Here is a 13,643-nt window from a genome sequence, read left to right as displayed (position 1 = left end):
GTGCTGTGTGCAATTCTGTGAAATGAAAAGAGTATGCAGTCACACCTCACTGAGCTGATTGTGAGTTGAGCCACAACGCCGGTATTAAGAGTTGATGCTTTTGTTTATCCAGCTTCCCTCTGATAGTGTGGCGTGGAGCAGGTTCCAGGTCTTTGATCATTTCCATAGCAGATCAGCCAACATTAAGGACTTAGGAGACGAATTAATGGATGAGCACAATCAGGATTTTCCCCAGCTTGAGCTCTTAATATGGCAGCTTTGGCAGACATCCTGCACTCACGCCGCTGAATAAACACGCGCTTTTATGGAGCCACGCGTCACTCATACTCATCACGGGTGTCAATGATAGAGGGAATGTGACGGGGATGGAGGGGGAAAGGGAGACGACGGAGTGGGTGTGTGTGTGTGTGTGTTGGGGTGGTGGTGGTGGAGCAGGCGGGGGGCCTCATCATACTCTTTGGCTCTCCCTCTCCTCCCGGTCCTGCTTGCTTGAACCTTCCCTGTGAAGTGGAGTTTAAAGCAGCGAGGTGGCATGCGCTTCTCTCCCGCACCCCCCGACCCCCTCCCTCGCCTACCCTCCACCTCACCTTGTCATCTCTGGCACTGATGACGGGTGACGCGAGTGCTGGCACCAGTGTTTACGTTGCGTCGACATGGCTGCAGGGAACGGCACTCACTGGCACTGCCTTCTCTGTGCCCCCCCCACCCCCACCACACGCACGCAGCCACACACATTTAACAAGCCTGTGCCCCCCCGCCCCCCCCTCCCTCCACAGCGGAGCTTGCCGCAAATCGGAATATTTAAGCGCAAGTTTCTTTGCCCTGGGGGAACGGCAGTCTGCCTCATGAAGGGAAGCCACTACCCCAGGGGTGAGAGTGCAGGAGCAAGTCCCGGCGCACGAGGCGCTGCGCCCAGTATGCTAATACTAGGTGAGGCAAATAAGCCTCGTTAGTGATTATTACGATCATTTGCCATCCCTCTTATGATGCTTCCTCCGCTGATCAATCCCTCTGAGGCCCGGCATAAGTTGCTTACATTTTCTAGTGAGAGAGATAGCGAGAGGGAGCGAAAACTTTACCCAAAATACAGCGGGCATGTTTAATTTCCTTTGGATCCTTTGGTGTTTTGAGGGCTGGTGAAATTCTTGGTAAGTGTAACGTTACATGGCAGGCTTTTCTACATCATTCAAGTCTTTCATTTCTTTTTTTCCTCCCTTTTCCCCCGTCTGCTCTTTTTTCACTCCCAGAAGCGGTGAAATAAATAACCCTTTCTGCTGCGCTCCTCATTTGGCTCCACCTTGTGATGGGGGTCATTTCCTTAATGGAGCCCTTTATTTGGCCTGTCATTAATAACCTTTATCTTCAGATGGTCCCACAATAGCACAATAATCAATATTTAATTTTTCCTGCGCAGCAATCCATCTGCAGAAGGCTAAGGTTTGTGTGCGGAGGGTGACCCTGTTAGATACAGTTGGGTGTTTGTGATCTTCTCTTTTTGACGGGGATTTTTCTATTTTATACTCTCAAGGTCTGCCGTAATGGACTATCTTGTGGAATAGCAGTGAGACAACAGAAGCCAGTTTTCATTTTGACCAGCAGTGCAAGTGTGTGTCTGTGTGTTTCTGTATTTGTGTGCTTTGTGTTGGTGTGTGTTTCAAAGGTTTTGGCAAAATGTGTCTCCATTTGTGTGTTTGATCTCTCCCTGACAGATTATTTTTCTGGTCCTATACTGGTGCCAAAAACAACGCCTAACTCAAACGGCTTCATGTGTACAATGACAAAACCTACCTGCTAACCCTTAACTTTGTTTTGCGCGTACTCTGGTTATTTTTAGAAACGGCATGGTCCCGGTTTGTTTATTTGTGTCTTTTCTCAGGTACAAGCACTTCCTGCGAGACTTGACAGAGAACACAAGTCCAGACAACCCTGAGTTTCAGCAGCTTTCAAGTAAGAGACTCCCATCAACACACACCTCTCCAAACACCCTCTCATCTTAACGCTGCTTTGTCAGGAGAGTGGTGATTGGTTAACCTCATGCCATTTTAGTATTCTTCACATGCCAGCAAGTATTTGAATCTGCAGCACGGAGAACAATATGGTTTTGTGTAACATCTGGTAGAGCTTTTATTTTTTTCCCCTGTGCTGAGTGCAAGGAAAACTTATATTTTGGTAGCCTACCAGTTGTGTGAAAGTATGCTGGTCTGGGCTTGTCAGTGTAAATGAAGGCTTTTATTGTCTCTACTCTTTGGATAAACAGCACCGTTCAGTGTCTTTGTTATCTCACATTAGCCATTACTGTCACAGCAGACTGTGCTCTTGGAGGATACAAGTATGGTAAAGCCCAACGTGAGTCTAAATTCTGGATGTGGATTTTGACATAATTAATTGGGCACAGATCAGAGGATATCAAGCGTGCAATATATAAATAAATAAAATCTTCAACATCAACAGAAGCTCGATAATGACTAATTTCTATCGTCAAATAAACAGCAAATCCGGCTTAAGCGCCCATGTACACAAGGAATTATTTATGTGTATCAATTAGAATCTCATTGGTTGTGTGCTGCTTTTGCTTACAAATTAAAACAGCCCCTGATTCTAAGATGAAGGTACGTATCCAAATTTGCCCCTCCATCGCCTCTTCCTCTTCTCATTAGAGAAGCTTTTTAAAACTCCCTTGCTTTTTATTAGGGTGGAATAAAAAAGAACTTTCTGTACTTAGCTGGGGCGTATTGTAAAGGGAATTATTTAAAAACAACCCTAGACAAATCGCATTGTATCTGATTAAGTGAACCAGCAGTGAGAATCGCAGGAGACTTTGTTGTTGTTTTTCCTACTCGGCTTCTCATGTTTCTTTTTTTGGTGTCTTTTGTTTGTTTTATTTCGGTTTGTGCCCTTTTTTCCCTCTCTTTGTGTGCTTCAAGTGAGAAGCAGTTGTTTTAACTGCGGTAATTGCCGCACTTCTGCTCGCCTCGCCTTGAACCGTCATCTCATGACACACACCCTGACTCTGTCAGAGGTTAATATCGGAAAGTTAACACTGGAGAGCTCCCGCAAAACAAAGTTCTATTTAAACGCTCTTGATGAATGAAGTACGCATGCTGAGAACTCATGTCCTTGGAATATATGCAATGAATTATCCAGTTTATTACTGCTTTAGCAATGGCAGTGGAAATGTGCATGGATTGGGTTATACATTTAGAATTTAGAGAAATGTTCAGTTTAGTGGGCTATCTCCATATAAATGCTTTTGTTTGGTTTACAGTGTAGTTGTTGTGAAGATAAGTAGCTCAATTAAGCTGGGTGATTGTAATGCATAGATAATGCTCAAAGCAGTTCATGCCGAGTTTAAATTTCAAGGCTTTTTTTACTAAACAGCCAATATGCAATGAAATGTAACAACAAATGTCTGCTTGTTTTGTTAATGATGCAAAAGTATAAGCATACTTTTATTGGAAATATCATTTAACCATGTGTGAATAACATGCGCAATTGCGCATGTGTTTGTACTGTTGCTGCATATGTGTACACTGCAAAGGCTGTTGCCATTTTTATATCCCACTGTATAGTGCAATTTGAGAAAGCACCCCTAATTCATGACGGTATCTGACAGAGGCTTATTCATTCATAGTGCTATAATTAAACATGGAACATACTTGATGTACTGTATGCAGTGCACCTAACCAAGTTCTCTTTGATGATGTTCATTTGCAAATCTTTTGCAGTTGTACATTACTGTACAGTTGAATATATACTATTCCATCAAATAATGTTTGCGCTTTCATGCAAAGACCAGCTTTGTAAATAGGATGTACTTAAACTAGTGTACGGAACATTCTTATGTAATGTTCTGTAAGTAATTGGAGTGGTAAAACAATATGTGTTTGGGCAAGTGTGTGTATGTATAAATAGGCATAGAGTTTATTATTCATTTATTCAGTAGGCGAGACTGAGGGTTTTGCTGTTTCTTCCCGTCTGAGACGTCCGTGTTGATGGTTGCAGGGGCGATGAGGGCGGTCTCCGAGGTGTGCCAGCATGTCCAGGACAACGCCCGGAGCCACGAGAACCACCTGCAGCTGCGGCGGGTGCAGAAGATGCTGAAGGGACGCAAGGCTCGGCTGCTGGCTCCAGGTTAGAGCTTGTGATCAGCCATTCCTTTTATCTCCTGCTGAAGACTTACCTCTCTCCTTCAGCTGTCTATGGGGACGGAGAGAGAGAGAGAGAGAGAGAGAGAGAGTGAGAAGGAGGGAGGGAGGGAGGGAAAGGAGGAGGGCAGGGGGAAGGTTCAAATAAAAAAGCGGAAGAGAAGTTAGCCGAGAAAAGAGGGGAAAATGTCTAATTTCACAGATATTCAACAGCCTGTCTAATCGATCGCACGTCTGCAAAATGACTTGAGATGTGTAATTTCTGTTGTAAGCGGTCGTGTCTTGACAACAGAATGAGTGGAATGTATCAGTGGATTCTGGGCACTAATTGCCAAGGAGGACTGTGCTCTCTCTCGTCAGCTCCCCGCCTTTGTTGTCTTGCGCTACTTGTGGAGCTATGGCCCTTTCTTCCATGTTGTTTGTCCCAAGGGAGATGGCCACGTGTGCAACAACAGATGAGAGAGACAGGCAGAGAGTGTGAGAAGGACAGAGAAAGTGAAAGAAAGAGAGAGAGACAGAGGGAAAGAGGGAAGGAGCCTCGTTGTGAATGCCTCAGCCTGCCAATCTCCCCCAGGACCAATTAGCGTCTCTCCTCATCTTGTGGGCCGGCAGATGAAAAGGAAGCTGTGTGTGTGTGTGTCTCTGTGTGTGTGTCTGTGTGTGTGTGCGGGCAAGTGCTTCTGAGTATGTGCACAAAGGTGGTGAGGAGGCTGGCGATGAATACCCAACGAGCTGCGGGTTGATTTCCTGCTGATGCGGATGTGGGAAGTTGAAGAAGCTCACGCTCATCCCAATTTTCTGGCCCCCAGAATTCTACTGAGAGCCCTCTCTTGTCCAATATGTTGAGCCCTCACCATCCCTCCCCACCACAAAGCCCCATGCCACCTCTTTCCCTTACACTTCAGAAGTCCTGCCACTCCTCTCCAGCCTCTCCCCACCAGCACCACCAGCACCACCCCCACAGCGTCTAATGTGGGTAAAAGAAAGTGATGCTATACAGATGAGAGGCTTTTGAGTCCCTGAAACATATTAAGTGGCGCTTCAGGAGATAAGGGGCGGGGGGCAGAGTAGATGGCAGTGGCAGAGAGGAGTGTGTGTGTGGGATTGGGGGGGGGTCGGGGCGACAGGTCTCTGAGACGCAAAGGCTGAATCAATGGGACATCGATACGCCAGACAGACTGTCTGTTTCCTTGGAGTCCTGGAATGGCCGCTGGTGGCACTGTGGTCGTCTATAGGCCCTCAGCTCCCAGCCTCCAGCAGGAAAGATTGCAAGCAAGCAGAGCTGAGCATTGATCAAGTCACAACCCGGCTCTCATGCGCCATGAGCAGCACATGAGTTAACATATAGATCTGCCTTAGAGGCCACATTTCCTGACTGCCATTTCTCACCAAACTTAAAAAAAAGCTTTCCGGAAAGACAGAACTTGTTTCATTATAATGTTCAGCATTGTGCACCAACTCCTACAGTATGTGGACAGCGGTCACTTCCAGCCCTTAACAGTGGACTTGCCAGGCTACCTACTTCAAAGCCCGTCCTATCAAACAAAGTCCACTTCAAATTAACAATGATCATGCTTGCGGTCACCCCCATCACCCCTATCGTGCGTCCTTTTAAGCCTTTCATGATCTCTCGGCCGGCCACATCAGGAGGACCTGCTGGCTTTGTAGTGCAACCTTTAGCACCTCGCAAACCACTGGGCCTTTGTAGCTGACCAAAGGTGCTCTTTGACAGGGGAAGTTGAAAGCGCTCGACATGGAGAGGGGAGCTCCAAGTTCCTGCTCTTTGAACCTGGGCTCTTGATGGTACAGACAGTCTCTCTCTCTGGATGTGTCACTCTCAGGCAGGGCTGAGATGGAGAGGTGGAGGGGGGGAGGGGTTTGATGTAGAGTCTTCAGAGCTTCAGTCAACCCTGCTGCACCTGATTTCCCCAAACACAAATTAAGGAAGGGCCCACAGTGGCCTCCTGCAGAAGACTTTGGCTGACAGGTTGCCGTTTGACTGATTGCCGGGCTGTCTGAAGTTGGGCCGTGTCGTGGGCATGCTGATGCTGAAGTCAAACTTACTTCAAACACAATAAAGGATACGCTGTTTCATTTCTATGATGCATTTTAGTTTTAAAAGTGTAGATATTTGAGAAGTCTGGCTATTTGGTTTTAGTAAGTCTGGGAAAAAAAGGTCCAATCAATGTAACCGATGTAGTAGAAGCATGAAATCTAATTTCTAAGGACCATGTGGAAGGATGTCTCCTCGATTTTACTACGTATTAAACCCATGACATTTTAAAAGCAATATCACCCCAAATTGACCCCTATTCTAATCATGGAAAGGTTGTCTATGCCTGAGAATGTCCAATTGGATCCCCTTAGCTATGGCTGTTCCCTGAACAGCAATCACTCGATGTTGGAGCAATTAAAGAACCTGTGGCAGGGCTAAAATTTCATCTTATCTGTTCAAATGTCAGCATTTAATTTATTAACCATCAAATGGCTGTCAGTCACCAAGAGGAGATTCTTCCTTGGAAATCCTTACATTCTTTTTCTCTCTCCTGCACACACACCTACACATGTTTCATGCTCCCCCATATCCTGTGCTCCTGTGTCTTTAGGAAGATGGTATATCCGCGAGGGCTGGCTGAGAACTGTGCCCCCTAAAGGCACCGAGACTAAGCCCAAGATGTTCTTCCTGTTCTCCGACATCCTACTGCTGACCAAGCCCTGCAGCTCCCTGCATCCCACCAGCTCAGACAAGTTTGAATGCCAGCGCTGCTACCCCCTCAAGGAGTGCACCGTGGACAAGGTGTTTGGCCATACCAAGAGCCAAGGGGGGCTGATCAGTGTAAGTGTTTGCTCACTCTCTCACTGCCAGACAACACTGTTTTCCTCTGACTCAGAGATTTGAGACATAACAATCTTATTATTTACAAACACTATGGCAACAGCAGCATCCACTGCCCAAATAGACAGTAGAGATGTTACTTGAGGGCATTCCATGGTTAATGCGTTCACTCTACAACTTAAAAGTTAAGTTTCATACCTTCAAGCTCATTTTTCATCATGGTTTAAGATACCTGGAGAGTTTACCTGAAAAATTATAGAGACTAAAAAGATAACTGATGATTGTTCAGCCAGAGAATTAAGGCATTCATCAGATTTTTTCTTACTTCAATTTATCTCACTCTGTTTTTGAGCAGACAATAGCACCTCTCCATCAAGCCTGTAGCCCCCAGGTATACAGGCAGTCCTCCGAGGTCAGATGATTAATTGTTTAAATGGGAGTTTATCTGCCGGAGTTATTATGAGACTGCTGTGGAGAGCTCCATATCATTTCTTTCTTTGGCTGCTAATTGCCCTGATTCCTCATCTGCGGAGATAAGACTTAGATTTAATGTGTTTAACTCCTCTCTGCTTGATCCTTTTCCAGGTCTCTATGCTGCGGCTGTGTGACAAATTATGTCTAAATAGTGGATGGTGATTCCATCATGAAAGATTGAGTCGAATGTGTTGCTGAGCTCCAAATGAAAGCGTTTAGGCAGTCAGGATTTGGTTGGTCCTCTGCTTCATCAATATTAACTTGGGTTTTGCTGCTCCATGCAAACAGCCACGAGTTATGTCTTGCCAGCAAGGCTTGCCACAACTTTGTCCTTTCTCCAGATTTGAGATTTGGATTTCTCCAAAGGAGGCTGTCTAGCTGGTCTCTTAATATAAATGTCCTTACGTATTCACATGTTCATTTTCATACTTGTCCTGGTAGCTGTCAAGCCCTTTTGCAAATGAGATAATCATGACTATAGTTTGGCCCACTCAAAGGTCCATCCAACCATGAATTTTTATACAAAATTGCGTTTCCTTGACAACACCCCGCAACAGGCCGCTGCCAGTCCGCCTGGGGAGCATCACTCAAGGGCTGCTGACGGACGGTGGTCCGGCGGAGGAGTGCTGCCGCTGCCTCCGATTATCCATCAGATCCATCTCTTCCTCCCATTCAGTCCATACATCTTGCTCAGGCGCCTGTCGCCCGCACCCTGCCGCTCTGCCGCCGCCTGGCAACCACACATTATCTAATGGCAAGAAATGACATTTCATTAGCTTGTTATCCCATGGAGGCCCCAAATGCATACTCAATAGCATTAGGCGTAATTTCTCATAAGGACACATTATTGATCCAGGGGCCCCCCACCTCCCAGCCGCACCTGGACGGAGGGAAAAAGGCTGTCAGCACTCCGGGGCCCTCCTCATCTGTGCCATGAAGAATTAAAGGCAAATTAAATTTGACAGCTGGAAATGCCATGGCAATCTATATGCAAAGTTTGCAGCAAAAAAGAGAGGGAGACTGGTGAAAATGTCCCCCTTTTTTTCGCCACGTACATGTTTGGAGGAGAAAAGCATTTTTTTTTTGTTTAGAGAGGGAAAAAATTCTTTCTCTCTTTCCATCATTCTTTTTACATCTCCCTCCATTCTGTCCTCTGTCTTGCGCTCTCCTTTCCTCCTCTCTGCCCCCCCCCCATTTCCCCTTGCTACTTGAATATTTTTCCGCATCCGTGACAGATTCCCTTTGATGTATAAATAATCAAGCGAAATTATGTGCAGTGAGGAGGCTCCATGCTCCAGCGTTCCTATTATACAAAGTCATTTCTACCTAAGAGGGTCAGATTTTTTGACAAATCCCTAATTACTGCGCAGCCATAGAAGTGGAATCTATTTGTGCATAAATCAAGCCATGCGTCCCCCGAGTGGCTGGTACCTAATACTGCGCAGCGCCAGATTCGGCCTCGTTCACTGAACTCTGTAATTAGATAATGCTTTTGATGATGGTACATTTGAAATCTTAATCCATTTAATATATGAAGAGCCTTGTATCCCCCACCCCAGCACGCACGGGGAAAAGGCCTCTATTTTACCAGGTATCAGTATAAAGTGGGTGCTTACCACGGTGGTACCATACATTAGAATTTCAAACCTTGCGGTAATAAAGATTAAAGTTGATTACTGATATCCTCTCCGTTTCATGGGAAGGTTCCCATGATTCTTACAACCTCAGGTAAATGTGAGAGGTCATTTAATATTTCCGCAACCCTAATTATAATCGACTCTAATGGGATTCAGTTGTAATTATTCAGGGATAAACCCTGCCTTTGTTTGGGGATGGATGGCTGGCGTTTTCTTGTTTGACATGTGTAATCTCGCCGTAAAGTCTCTCTAATGTGGATGAGTGATGGTAATTACTGTTGACTCAACGGATGAACCATCTGATAGGAGCGCTTCAGAAGGATGGAAGGGCCTTCTGGAAGGAAGGAAAACCAGTGGCCATAAACAGCCTGTGTGTTGCATAGTGCTGGTGATTTGGCTACATCAACACATCTCTGGGCTCATCCCTTAGATGCCGGGGTCAGCATGCTGACATGTGATCATTACAGTTGTTGCGTTGAGCTGCTTTCGGCTGACCTCATGTCAATTTCCTAGCATAACATGATTTGTGAAGGCATCGCATTTAAAGTGGTGATATTATTCACACACACATATATTTATGTACTAACATAATCAGTTCCACAGGTGTCTCTAGCATGTTACTGTGTATGTCCAGTGTATCGCCTACAGGTCTTCCATACATCTGTTGAGAGGCTAACATAACTATTGCTGTCTTGATGCCTGTTTCATGTATTTAACTTGCATTACATTGCTCCGGCAACCATTGCTCTTGTTACCAGATAATTTGCACAGAAATACTGTTTCAGAAATGTTGACCATCAGAAAAACTTTCAGGTTTTCTTTTTTCCAACCTGGATTGGGGTGCCCTCTAGTGTTCAAAGGATATCACGACAGTGTGTTCACTTTAGTCACAACAGTGTATCAGATGAGCTCAATTGTGCTCACATCAGCGCAGGCAAAGCCATTCTACAGACAAGAAGCTCGATGAGTAATGATTGTGAGGGAGACAACTGTCTGATCCTTGAAAATGATCCCTCAGAATTCTCCCCTTATGAACAATGACTCCAGTTCCACTCCGTGACCTCTCCATCTCTCTCGCTCACGTCTCTCCTCTTCTCCCTTTCAGCTGACCTTCCCCAAAGCCAAACTCTTGCTGATGTCCAGTGATCAGGAGGATATCAACGACTGGTATCGCAGCCTGTCGCTAGCCGTTGGGTACGTGCCACGAAGCCGGGGTAGGGCCGTCTGCCTCTCAGACGCCAGCACTCCAGCTCCCAAGCATCGATCCCACAGCCAGCCACCTTCTGCCCTCGGCCTGTCACTGCAACCTCTGTCCTAACTGCGTCCCTGCAGCACAAACAGGCTCGGTTTAGTGTTAAAGTTGGTGGCTAGTGTCTCACAAAGTAGAGTCTGTCTAGGTGTCTCGGCTAATGAGTTTGCTGTAGAGAAAGGGCTAAGAGAAGGCAGCAGTCCATAATCACATCACACCAGGGAGATCGTTTAGAGCGAAGCAAGGGCCTCACTTTACCTGAAGGCTCCTGAGCGCACAATTAGTGGTGGCCCATAGTAAGGTTATTTGTAGTGGCCAGGGAAACTGACAGCACAAATGACCTGCACAGATGGTGACTGTGTCTGGGTGAGCTGGAGATGGTGAACTCAAGGGCAGCCATTTGACAAGATGTGTTCACACTTAGACGTGAATTAGTAAATATGTGTGTGAATGAATGAATGGATGAATGGGATTGGAAACAATTACTTAACTTTACCAAATTGTATGCAGACTTTCTTAGAGGAAGATACTCACTATTTAAACGCTGCATTAAAAACGAACATGATATTGTGTGGTAGCCTACAGTCTTTGAGTTACTGTAATTAATTAATCTGCTTTAGCATTGAGTAATAGTAGTACGGATTTGTATCATATTGCTAACCGTAGACCTTAAAATCCATAGTCCATAGCTAATGTTTATTGGTTCTGAATATATAATCGCTTCCATTCAAAAACGGGTATCCAGTTCCTGTTTTAATATGGGATCAAGTTTTAACTCTAGCTTGTGGTTTAGAAACCCAGTCCATGCTCTTATTGCGCTTTATTGCATTCCAGCAATCTTCATGTCATAGATTATCGACTCAAATCAGAGAAAAAAAAACAGAGCAGCCATGACTCTTCAACTCCTGAAAAACCTTTAAAGCACATTTTAAAACACAATTCCAAATTCATCCTCAATTATGAATCTTAGAATTGTTTAGGAAAAGGATGTAGCATTCTCATACTACACAGTAATTCGTGGCATAACTGTTGACCAAGGCCTACTACAGATACCACTAACCACCATTTCAATCAACCTGCAATACGAGCTTCCCATTCCATCCCCTCACAGGCAGCTGAAGTCCAAGGCCACTGTGGTGCACCGGAGGGATGACCTGTGCAGGAGGCCCCTGAGATCCTCTGAGGAGACCCAGCAGACGGCCCCCAGTACTCCCCTGGCTCCAGCCCACCAGAACCTGCAGACCACCACAAGCAGCGAGCCACACGGCAGGAAGAGGAACATGGTAGGACCCCTTCTCTTAAATCAAGTCATGAGCTCACTCTATCTGAACGCTCTGTCTCATCTCAGGCAGTTTGTTCAAGTGTATTAGAATATGCAACACAAACTGTGTAGCATGGTGTAGTTGCTATCAAAACGTCAAGTATTATTGTCCTCAAAGTTGTATAGAACAATAGTTGACTGTAGCATTATCTGTTCTCAAAGCTCGAGAGTAGACTGTTGAGTGGCTCGGTAGGGGTCTGACTCTTGCTGTGTCCACCCCAGGTGCCCAGCGAGGGGAGCAGAGGCAGTCAGGTCCTCACCAGCTCTCAGATCACACACTCAGAGATGGTCTCCAGCGCCCCCAAGAGGATGAAACTCTCTGATGCTCCCAGGGCAGGGTAAGGTGTTCAACACTTGTCGGACGTCAGATGGTCCCATAAACTCAGATCATAAACAAACTATCTATTGACATACCATTTATGCAAGGTTTAGTTGATATTCTGTAGTTGTTCAACAATAATTTTAATCTGTATCATCTTCATCTGAAAATTCATCTGTAGGCAGACTGCCCAGTAAAGTGTCAGTGATGCTTATGTTAGCTTTCCATTCTTCTGAGAGATAAATACTGTTCTATATGTATACCTTCGTAAAGCTGTAGTATCAGCATGATTCACACTGAAGGTACATGGACATGTCATTGTCCCATCTACCCACAGGTCTCAGGAGTCCTCTGGGTCCAGCTGTGTGATCCTGTGATGAGGTGAGAGGCTTAATGAAAGCCTGATCTTGGGCACTACACAGAGATGCCCAATCAGAGTATCAGGGTATGGAGTCAAGCCAAATGAGGAGCTCAGAGCCTTAAAATATGCCGAGACGGGATCCGTATTGTCCGCCTTTGTATTCTTTTTAGTAGCTATAATATATACCAAAGACGGGAATAGGGTGATATGCTAAGGAGAGCGGTGTTACATAATGACTTGCTTTCACCTGATGCTGAAATGCATCTGCTGATTCCACACCACCAGGACTAGTCAGAGACAGTAGATGACATCACATTCCAGGCTTCATGTACAAAATATTTCGATCAACATAAATGTATTCTCAAATGTCTCTAGAACTACTTTTTAAATTCCATTTATAAAGCCGCACTGCTTTTTTAAAAGCTGTATTTATAAACATCATGTACTAACTACTAACAGAATGCTTGCAAATACTACTTTATTTTAGAATGGTAACATTTCTGTGTGGGGTTTTGGGATGAGGAGATGTGTGCAATAGTAGAATGGCGTGTGGTAGCGAGCGTGCACCGTGTACACCATGTACACCATGTGTAAAGGAACTACTGAAATGACTGAGTCACTCCCCATGAAATATGATGCCTATGTAACCACTGGACCAAATCTTATGATATTTATACTTAACATAATATCACAATCTCAATGAATGTATGTTGCAATATCTTCATTTACAGTATGTGCAAACAAATTCCATTTAATCTATTTTGTTGATTTTGTTATCAATTATTTTTCAGCTGAGCCTACATTTGCTAAATTTCAATGGGGTTCAGTTGTTTTAAGGGTAATAGGGTTATGAATCTACAGGTGCCTTTTTATAAAAATGTTGTCTCATTTACCTTGGACATATTGCTGAAGAACTGTTACTTTGAAAAGCAATAAATTCAGCTTCACTCTCCCTCGTAAGTGCCTAAATTACTTTTGTCTTATTGTATCCCAGGTATTGACTAGCATTAAGGTGGTTTCCTGGACATAATTGAAGCTTAGTCCTAGACTAAAAAATAACTTCAATGAGATCTAAAATATAGCCGTAAGCAGTGATCACTGGGATCAAAGCAGCCTGCAGCAAACACAAAACTTGTTGAAGAAGAAGTTCAAAGGGAAGAAAGGTTGAACATTAGGGGCATGGTATTACATGATTTTTGGGACAAAGCTGCTTGGCCTTCAGTTGGGCATATTTGGCAGGGGGCACAAAGGCGCACATCAGGGCATCAAGGCCAAGTTAACAATACCCTAGTAGGCTATAG

At 44.9% G+C, this 13,643-nt stretch overlaps 1 protein-coding gene across 2 annotated transcripts in view; it reads left to right on the top strand.

Annotated features, from left to right (window-relative positions):
• Positions 1 to 13,294, top strand: part of arhgef39 (Rho guanine nucleotide exchange factor (GEF) 39) — a 28,785-nt gene extending 15,491 nt beyond the window's left edge. For both annotated transcript variants that reach the window (XM_062518042.1, XM_062518043.1), the window contains exons 6-12: positions 1,877 to 1,947; positions 4,003 to 4,131; positions 6,752 to 6,981; positions 10,198 to 10,286; positions 11,453 to 11,624; positions 11,885 to 12,000; positions 12,319 to 13,294. In XM_062518042.1, coding sequence (XP_062374026.1) covers positions 1,877 to 1,947; positions 4,003 to 4,131; positions 6,752 to 6,981; positions 10,198 to 10,286; positions 11,453 to 11,624; positions 11,885 to 12,000; positions 12,319 to 12,358 — 847 coding nt within the window. In that variant the 3' untranslated portion in view covers positions 12,359 to 13,294. The remainder of the gene's footprint in view (positions 1 to 1,876; positions 1,948 to 4,002; positions 4,132 to 6,751; positions 6,982 to 10,197; positions 10,287 to 11,452; positions 11,625 to 11,884; positions 12,001 to 12,318) is intronic.
• Positions 13,295 to 13,643: the final 349 nt, after the last annotated feature.

This window comes from Sardina pilchardus, chromosome 17 (assembly GCF_963854185.1).
Source record: "Sardina pilchardus chromosome 17, fSarPil1.1, whole genome shotgun sequence".
In the NCBI taxonomy this organism is placed as follows: domain Eukaryota; kingdom Metazoa; phylum Chordata; class Actinopteri; order Clupeiformes; family Clupeidae; genus Sardina; species Sardina pilchardus.
Note: the sequence above shows the minus strand (reverse complement) of the source record. Positions and strands in the feature narration are given on the sequence as shown.